At 45.4% G+C, this 10,387-nt stretch overlaps 1 protein-coding gene across 2 annotated transcripts; it reads left to right on the top strand.

The window, feature by feature from the left end:
• The first annotated feature begins 234 nt into the window (after positions 1–234).
• si:dkey-42p14.3 (EF-hand calcium-binding domain-containing protein 10) lies at positions 235–8,701 on the top strand. 2 transcript variants are annotated; one of them, XM_041216094.1, is made up of 4 exons: positions 2,589–2,731; positions 5,047–5,211; positions 5,306–5,396; positions 8,487–8,701. In XM_041216094.1, the coding sequence occupies exons 1-4, from the start codon at positions 2,629–2,631 to the stop codon at positions 8,527–8,529; spliced, it is 402 nt and encodes a 133-aa protein (XP_041072028.1). In that variant the 5' UTR covers positions 2,589–2,628; the 3' UTR covers positions 8,530–8,701. The 2 variants fall into 2 exon arrangements, 1 of the variants encoding a protein (XP_041072028.1); XR_005946464.1 differs by lacking the exons at positions 2,589–2,731; positions 8,487–8,701 and adding an exon at positions 235–453 and having other exon boundaries at positions 5,306–5,383.
• Positions 8,702–10,387: the final 1,686 nt, after the last annotated feature.

The raw sequence follows: 10,387 nt of genomic DNA, 5'->3' as shown, positions 1-10,387 counted from the left end.
AAAACAATCACTGTAGTATGATTTTATTTGGCTAATAGTGTTAATAAATTATGTCTTCCTGATTGTTGCCATGGAAGCCGTTTTAATCTGGATTTAGTCTTGTGTTAGCTGGAGAAAATTATTAATATACAAAATGTTTTAATTGAAAATTTACCAACGAATGGGCTCACACTGTTGCGGGATACTATTAGGAGGTGTGGCCAAGTTTTAACAGACAACAGTGTAAAAGAAATGATGTAACTTACCATGTGACTGCTGCCCTGAGTCTGTCTGAAGAGAGCGCTTATCCAGAGGAGACCTATAGTTGTATACGTTGTAGCCAGCCTTCGCTGAAGAACACAAGTTGTGCGGTTAGTATTAAATGCACACAGAATACTAATACCGGGGTCAAGCAAACACATGGGGGCAGCGCTTGGATTTCTAAATTTTGAACTCGGATTCAGATTCGAACAGGTAACTGGCATTTAGACTTGTTACAAGATTGATTTTTCTCTTAATTTTATTTATTTGAATTGTTGGATTGGTTTGAACTAATAATATTTCCGTTTAAATCTTATTGTGAAAGTCTCATTTGAAAACTAGACATTTGCAATAGTTGTGTTTGATCCGTCAAGCTCATATCCAAGTACTCTCCCAAAACAAAACCTTGAGACCGATTGGTCTATGACAAAAACCTATTGCAGTATACCAGCAGCTCAACCCGTAACTGCACTGAGCAGTAAGATAATTCTGACAGCACCGCCCCCTCTTACAGAAACCTATCAATAAAATTAATGTCCTCTGCTATTATCTCTGCCATATTCTTGCCATATGGGTATATTAACAGCTGCACAGCAGACGAGTAACTAATTTACCATTTTTACTAAAAGGAAAAAAATCATGAAATATAATCCTATCTTAATTAAACAAATTGCCATGTTAGATGACCCTAGCAATCTTAAAACTTTGGGGTAAAAATGAATTTTTACCCCAATGGTTGTTAGTGTATTGCCCACGCATTATGTGCAACATCCGACATTTCATTAGTCAACGGGCTAAAAATTTGTTCAGGCTTGTTTTTGGGCTCGGGGTGGGTGGTCACAATTCGCCCACACCACTGCTACTCTACCAGTGATCTTGCTGGCCAAGCCAGTCTGCTACTGTCGATTCCAAGGAGGTGAATCCAAAGCCAGGCCTTTGGTCCAGAGCTGCTTAAGGGTGTCCTTAAAAATCACCAGTCCCCAGTCCCAGCATCTACACCGCACCTCCGCTCCAAACCCCACCCTGACACTGCGCCCCCGCTCCAAACCCCACCCTGACACTGCACCCCCCACTCCAAACCCCACCCTGACACTGCACCCCCCACTCCAAACCCCACCCTGACACTGCACCCCCCACTCCAAACCCCACCCTGACACTGCACCCCCCACTCCAAACCCCACCCTGACACTGCACCCCCCACTCCAAACCCCACCCTGACACTGCACCCCCCACTCCAAACCCCACCCTGACACTGCACCCCCCACTCCAAACCCCACCCTGACACCGCACACTATCCGGGCACCACAGGTCCATCTTAAGCCTCACCCTGCCATACTGCACCCACTGGGGTAGCATTGGAGCACAAGGGCACATGCAAGACAGGCACTGAGGGAATTGGATGTGGTATTGGATAAAGATGTTATGGCAAGATCTTTTTAGTGGTTTTTATTTCAGGATTTTGGTGAAGAGAAAGGTGTGACAGGACTTGCCGATGAACGGGGAGGTGGGGTACAGTGGAGCAATGATGGTGAAGGGATGTCATCGTTAGGGAGCCGGAGTCTGATCAGGCACTCGCGGACAGTACCCCTGGAGGGAAGGCGTTCCTGTACAGTAGTCAGTCCCTGTCTGTAGTCTCTCTTCTATCTCCCTGTCATGTTGCAGATCCACAGGTGCTGTCATATACTTGTTGCAGAGTTTGTGTGATCAGGTGGCAACTCACCACAACATCTACACCCCACAGTACTTGAAGAGACTTTGCAATAGCAGAAGCTATCCTTACTTACCCTAGCTGCAAGTTTCATTTTGCAGCTGAAAACTACAAAATGCAGTGAGTGGATAGTGAGTGTATGCAGTGAACCTGAGCAGCCTAAGTTCCAAAATCATAGGTTGAAATTCAGGACATTTGATGGACATGAAGATCTGGTTGTTTGGGATGTTTCTGGCACATGCATGGCACAACATGCCCGGGCAAATACCATTGTAATGTGGGGCGCAGCCCGGATGTCTCGTGAATCATTGCCCTAAGCCATTCTGAGGGCAGGCAGCCTCCTTGGTGCCACTCAGCCCAATGAGCTGAAAATGGGGCCTAGTGTAACACCGAGCGGCTGATGCGATCCGACCTGATGTGCGCTCCCGCCCAGGGCAGATTTCGCACCCATTTTCATTTCATTCAATTACTTACCGGGGGGGGGGGGTACACCCCCCAACCCAGGTATTAGGATCTTACCTTCCAGCTGCTGCTTTATGTAAATTAGAAGAGGCTGAGCAGAAATCAGAGGCTGCACCTCCCCACAGCCCCCCCCACCCCCCATCCCCCTCGATCAGGCGGAGCTTCCGCCCAGACTGAGCCGGCCCGGTTACCATTGGTAACCGCGTCGTTCAGCCGGCATGGCGTCTCCTCTGGAGCGGGAGGCGGCCGAGTACCTGGCGGAACATCAGATCCTGGAGCTGCTCGACAACCTGACCAGCTTGTTGCTGTACCAGCGGCCGGGTAAGAGAGCGAGAGCCCCGGCGGACAGAGCTCTGGGATCGGCCCAAAGGCGGACCCGGACCCGGACCCGGAGCTCGGCCCCGACCGCCCCCACCCTGACACCGCCCCTCCACTCCAAACCCCACCCTGACACCGCCCCTCCACTCCAAACCCCACCCTGACACCGCCCCTCCACTCCAAACCCCACCCTGACACCGCCCCTCCACTCCAAACCCCACCCTGACACCGCCCCTCCACTCCAAACCCCACCCTGACACCGCCCCTCCACTCCAAACCCCACCCTGACACCGCCCCTCCACTCCAAACCCCACCCTAACACTGCACCCCCCACTCCAAACCCTACGTTGACACTGCACCCCCCCACTCCAAACCCCACCCTGACACTGCACCCCCCACTCCAAACCCTATGTTGACACTGCACCCCCCCACTCCAAACCCCACCCTGACACTGCACCCCCCCACTCCAAACCCCACCCTGACACTGCACCCCCCCACTCCAAACCCCACCCTGATACTGCACCCCCCCACTCCCAACCCCACCCTGACACTGCACCCCCCACTCCAAACCCCACCCTGACACTGCACCCCCCACTCCAAACCCCACCCTGACACTGCACCCCCCACTCCAAACCCCACCCTGACACTGCACCCCCCACTCCAAACCCCACCCTGACACTGCACCCCCCACTCCAAACCCCACCCTGACACTGCACCCCCCACTCCAAACCCCACCCTGACACTGCACCCCCCACTCCAAACCCCACCCTGACACTGCACCCCCCACTCCAAACCCCACCCTGACACTGCACCCCCCACTCCAAACCCCACCCTGACACTGCACCCCCCACTCCAAACCCCACCCTGACACTGCACCCCCCACTCCAAACCCCACTCTGACACTGCACCCCCCACTCCAAACCCCACCCTGACACCGCACCCTATCCTGGCACCACAGGTCCATCTTAAGCCTCACCCTGTCAATGCACCTCCAACCCAAACCCATCCTGACATTGCACCTCCTGATCCCATCCTCCGCGCACCCTTAAACCAATCTGGTGGGTGGGGGTTTGTCATATTTATTTTTCACCGTGGAGCATTAATAACTGACAGGGAAGGTCTGTTTGGGCTGAATAGCCTGTTTTCAGTGTTGTATATCTATGTAATTCTTTGTAACTATGTTATAATGATGAAGTGAAGATGGATAAATGAGTCAGAACACCCCATAGACCAGTCAACATTGCGGAAAGATTGGTTATGTCTTTTCTAAATAAACAAATTATCAATTAAAAACCTAGCAAAATGCCCCCACTTTTAGGGCATAACTAATAAAGGATTAAACCTAAAAAACTTGTAAATTTAAATAATAATGCTGTTGCCATTATCCAGTACTGTTTACACTGTGGTGCCCACTAATTGCAGTGAGACACTGTGCATTCTTTCTCCAGCCATGTCTTAGCATGCACAAGAAAGCAAAAGAGAGGCAGGCTGCTAGACCGATCACCTATTTCCAGGCTGAACCTGTAGGTGATCAGCTTGGCCAGGCCCAGACATAGACCCACTCAGGCCCTCTGGCTTGCCCACCCCTCTCCACACTGGGTGGCCAAAGATCAGGAGCTAGGACTGAAGGGAGGACTAAGCCAGAAGTTGAGGAAAAGGAGCTGCAACCTCTCGCAGTGAACAAAAATAGCAAATAAATAGTTTTGAAAGATTAGTGTGTCAGATGGTGTAGAGAACTGATGATTTTCCGAGTGAGACATATATGAACAGAAAACAGGAAACAGTGATCTGGTGAACAGCAAATTGGGTAAGATTGTTTTGCCACCTCGAGCTATGCTGCTTATTCATCAGATTGTTAAACTATAGTATTGCAGTATCTTTACAGTGCAGAAGGAGACCATTCGGCCCATCGAGTCTGCACTGGCTCTCTGAAAGAGCATTCCACCTAGTCCCACTCCCTTGCCTTAGCCCTGTAACCTTGCACGTTCTTTCTTTTCAGGTAGCAATCCAATTCCCTTTTGAATACCTTGATCAAACCTGCCTCCAGCACCCTTTTCAAGAAGTTTGTTCCAGACTCCAATGAAAGCATTATCCCCCACATCACATTTACTCCTTTTGCCAATTATTTTGAATCTGCGCCCTCTAGTTCTTGATATTCTCTTGAGTGGGAACAGTTTCTATTATAAAAAATTTGATTGTAGACCTATCTATTATAAAACCTAGAAAGTTATTTCTGGTCAGTTTGAAGAAAATAAATAACGTAGTTGACTGAACTACATTTAACAACTGTTAAATTAAACCTATTTTCATGTTTGCAGCCAAGCCATTGGAGTTTTTAATAGGTCAACTGGAAAAACTGAATGTCGCCAGGCAGACTGAAAAGGACTACCCTTGCTTGTTTGATGAGTCAAATTTAGATACTGTGTTTGGGATTTTGGACACTACAAGACAAGGGCATATAACTTTGAGGCAGTACAGAGAAGGTAAGATTCTCATATCCAGTTGTATAGGATCTTCGTGTATAAATTACTGCAACTTAGAAGCTCAGTATTAATTCCTCGCTTGGAATCATTTCAGCTTTGAAAACCATGGGAGTAAAGGATTTTGTAATGGAGCCATTGGGTGCCCTTGATAATAAGATCACTCTGGCAACATTCAAAAAAGAGGCGTAAGTACTGATTCTTACTCTTAAAATCATGCCAGTAACTTCCAAACTATCCAACAGAGGTCAAAGTTTCTGCCAGCATTTGTGAGATCCAAGAAATGTGACTTGTAATGAATTTGTTTTTGGAGGAATCTAAGTCCAGCCTTTGGAAGAAGGTGGTTAGATTTGGGAGTGATGCAGAGAAAAATAATTTTTTTGAGAATTTATTCAAAAGAGGAGTTCTTTGACAATCGCCTTCCCTCCTGCCCTTGAAGCCCTGGCTGTTGCTTTAGTGACAGGTTCACAACAGATCAGAGGGGGAACCCAGCCTGTTCTTTCTCCTCCTTACCCCAGTGATGGTAATACCAATTGTAGTGCTGAATTGTTACCCAGGTGAAAATAAATGCAGATTGCAAAATAAGCTTGAGCTTTCTGGTCTGTATGACTTGGCACCAGGCTCAGTGGTATCTTTGCTCACTGGGCTGCAAGGGTTTAAAACAAGATTGTGATTGCTCCTATGGGGCAAAATTTTGCCCTTGGCATGCGGGCTTGGTGGGGGCGGTCCGGAAGCCGGCCACCACCCGCGATCCACAGTGCAGCGCGAATTCACACTGGTGGGCCAATTAAGGCCCGCCCAGCATAACACGAGTGGCAGCGCTGAGCTTTGCCTGTGTGATCGGGGGCAGGAGGGCGAGCAGGCCTTGCACACACTTCACGCATGTGCGCGATAGAGCACTGAGTAATCTCCCTGAGGCACAGAGCTGCTTCAGGGCAATGAAGAATATACTGAAAAAATCATTAAACAGCATAAAAAATTAATAAAACATGTCCCTGCTCATGTGACCTGTGACATGAGCAGGGACATGTTTTTAATTAAAAATTAAAGTTTTTATTTCATTTGCTTTTGCTTTTGGAAACCTCATCCCGCCCATGGATGAGGTTTCCAAAAAAATGCAAAGGCCGCTTGGCCTTTTCACCTGCCCGTCATCCATTGGGTTGGACAGGCAGTGAAAAATTCAGGACGATTGATAAGTTAATTGTTGGCATGCGCGCTGGTGGCTCCAGTGCATGCCCACTAACTGCGCGATGACATCGGGACACTTGCCCAATGTCATCGCGCATCATTTCATGCTCGGTCGGGTTGGGCATGCGCCCACTCACCGAGCTAAAAATTCTGGTCATGGTGAAAATTAAGGTGTAGTGATTTAATTATGACAATAATAGAATCTGCGTTTACTGAGGGACTGAAGGCAGTTAATGAATGTTGAGTGAAATTATCAATAAAAGAACTGAAATATGTTTGTGCCAAGTTTCCTGATGATCTCTTGCAGATTTCCTTACTGTTAATCTGGAGTCATGATATCCCCGTTGTCGTTTTATGCCCATGTTTATCTGTAAATTTGAAGTCGTAATGCATTCTCATGCCTTGGCTGTTCAAAACAGTCTGTAATATTTACAGCCACGGCTTCTTCAAGTGCACATTTCACCACTTCAAAGGGCAAGGGCAACAGGTATAGTGGGAACACCATCATGTCCAAGTTCTCCTTCATGGTTGTTGGGTCAAAATCATGGAACTCCTTACCAAATGACACTGTGGGTGTCACCACACTGACAGCAGCGGTTCAAGAAAAAGCTCACTACCATCTTCTTGAGAGCAATTTAGGAATAAGCAACTGGTCTTGTCAGTGATGCCCACACTCACTCCATTCAATGATTCAAACAAAACATAGATTTTTAAAATAATAAAAATCATTTTTTTTAAAGTTTGTTTGATATTTCAACTCTACCTTAATCCTGTGTATATGTCCCAATCTTTATTTTTCTCACTGCAAAATGATTTAAAAGTGATTGATAATCAGTGTTTTCTACTTTTCGGCTTACTATATATGATAATTCTTCAATCTGATTGCCCAGCCTACTTGATGACTTCATTGTTCCACAGCAAGATCCCATATAGACTGGCCAAAATTTAATTTACATCAGAATAGGGAAACTAGTGACATAGACCCTGCTTTATCTTTATGGGCAGCTTTCTTTGAGGTCAGTGGCGGGTGCTATTGCTTCACCACTGACCTCAAAATCTGGCCATTAATTTAATGAATCAGTGTTAGTTACTTAATGTATGAGCAGTGTTCCTCTAGAATGACTGAAAACTCATTCTGGGCATAGTACTGCAACAGTTCTCGCAAGTAATGAACTAGCCAAGGCATGAGAATGCATTACGACTTCAAATTTACAGATGAACATGGGCATAAAACGACAACTGGGATATCATGACTCCAGATACTTCATCTTCTAGTTAATAATCTGTTCTATGTTTTGCATATTCATACTAAAAGTCCGGGTAGTGACCTTTAAGGCATCAAACTGTGTATTACTCTGCTTCTGTGATTAGCGTTGACGCTTCACACATACGAAGACAATGCTATGGTGTTTTCAAATGAGCATTATCTTGTTTTCAGTTTTTTGAAAGATCACTGAAGGACTATATTTGAATTATTATTTTTGTACTGTAAACATATGTGAAGACAGCTGGTCAGAGCACACAAAAATGTATTGAGGTGTTTTCTTTTAATTACACATTGACTTAACTTAGAAATGAGGATAGATGACATTAGCTATCTGACATTTAGTTAGGAACATTCAGATCATTAGTAGCAAAGAGGAAAGAAACTTGCTAATTGGATTAAACCCACTAAAAGATATCACAGTACCTTTAAGAAACTCTTAAACTCTATGGTTGGCATCAACTAATCACTCATTCCTATTCTCAACATTCAATTAGGTTCCTTAAAACAGTGATCATCCAACAGATCTCAAGACAGTTATTCCTTTTGCCTGCAGGCAAAAGGAACATGTCCAGACATTTTTTGAATAATCAAGACAGTTAGTACATTTAGAACTTAAAACCCTTATAACATAAATCATAATATTTTGATAAATTGTCTTTCCAATCAATGGATCTCTTCAAGATTCATGAGGCTTTGTAAAGGGATGTAGTGATAACAATATTTATACATTTATGTTTTCTTTTGACCTATATATAATATTGGAGTAAATGAGACTTTCAAATATAATTCACTTCTTATTTAATGTTTTTGTTCATATTCTCAGGAAAGCTGGATTAATGAAGACTTGTGCCACGTTCAAAACTTGATAAAGTTGTGCAGCTTCTTTGTCTCCATTAACTTCTTGTAGTCTTACCAGTAACTATTTGGATAATAGCAACAGACATTCAGCTCAACATATTTAGTGTATAATTGACTGAGGCGGATAACTTTTGCTACTTGTGTAAGCTTGAAAAAATAATTATCACCTTGACTTTAAAATTGTTATTGATTTCTAATTGAGTGCCACTTCCCTGTTACTATTTTAATGAAAGTGCTATTAACCTTGGGTTGTTTAATTATATAAGATTTCAGAGAGGGGCCTTGGTTAGCACAGTACAGCGAATACAGACTTGGGTTGAATTTTATGCTGTGGTGGGTAGGGGTCCCTCCGCTTAGTCTTCTTGCCTCGCAGCCATTTAATGCTTTCAGGCAGTTAATTGGCTAGAGGTGGGCCTTCCACCACCATTGCCCCCGTCAAGTGACTGGCAGCTCTCTTGTCCCTGCAGTGCAACCAGGAGCAGTGGTGGACAATTAAACAACTCACTGGAGGAGGCTTCACAAATATCCCCATTCGCAATGATGGGGGAACACATCACATTAGTGTAAAAGACAAAGCTGAAGCATTTGCAACAATCTTCAGCCAGAAGTGCCGAAAGAATGACCCATCTTGGCCTCCTCCTGAGGTTCCCAGCATCATACATGCCAGTCTTCAGCCAATTCAATTCACTCCAAATGATATCAAGAAAGGGCTGAAGGCATTGGATACTGCAAAGGCTATGGACACTGACAACATTCTTGCAATAATACTGAAGACTTATGCTCCAGAACTAGGTGCGACCTTAGTCAATCTGTTTCAGTACAACTATAACACTAGCATCTACCTGGCGATGTGGAAACTGCCCAGTTACATCCTGTCCACAAAAAGCAGGACAAACACAATCTGGCCAGTTACCATCCCGTCAGTCTATTCTTGATCATCAGCAAAGTGATAGAAGAGATTGTCAACAGTGCGATCAAGCAGCACTTACTCAGCAATAACCAGCTTGACACTCAGTTTGGGTTCCGCCAGGGCCACTCAGCTCCTGATCTCTTACAGTCTTAGTCCAAACATGGACATAAGAGCTGAACTCGAGGTGACAGTGACTGTCGTTGACATCAAAATAGTATTTCACTGAGCGTGGCATCAAGGAATCATGGCAAAACTGGAGTCAATGGAAATCGGGTGGGAAACTCTCCACTGGTCGGACTCATACCTAGCACAAAGCAAAATGGTTGTGGTTGTTGGAGCTCAATCATCTCAGTCCTAGCACATCACTGCAGGAGTCCTCAGTGTAGTGTTCTTAGCCTAACCGTCTTCAGCTGCTTCATCAATGACCTCCTTCTATCATAAGATCAGAAGTGGGGACGTGCACAGTATTCAGCACCATTTGCAACTCCTCAGATACTAAAGCAGCCTGTGCAGCAAGAACTAGTCAACATTCAAACTTGGGCTTATGAGTGGCATGTCACACCATACAAGTGCCAACAAGAGAGAATCCAGCTATCTCTCCTTGACATTCAATGGGATTATCATCACTAAACCCCCCACTATCAACATCCTGTAGGTTACCATTGACCAGAAACTGAACTGGACCAGCCATATAAATACCATTGCTACAAGTGCAGGTCAGGGCTGGGAACTCTGCGGAGAATAACTCCCCTCCGGACTCCCAAAGCCTGTCCACAATCTACAAGGCACAAGTCAGAACTGTGATGGAATACTCTCCACTTGCCTGGAAGCATGCAGCTCCAACAGCATTCAAGAGGCTCCACACCATCCAGGACAAAGAAGTCTGCTTTTTTTAAAATTAATTCACAGGATGTGGGCTTCGCTGGCTGGGCCAGCATTTATAGCCCATCACTAGT

This window comes from Carcharodon carcharias, chromosome 21 (genome assembly GCF_017639515.1).
Source record: "Carcharodon carcharias isolate sCarCar2 chromosome 21, sCarCar2.pri, whole genome shotgun sequence".
Lineage (NCBI taxonomy): Eukaryota > Metazoa > Chordata > Chondrichthyes > Lamniformes > Lamnidae > Carcharodon > Carcharodon carcharias.
This window is presented reverse-complemented; position numbering and strand designations above follow the sequence as displayed.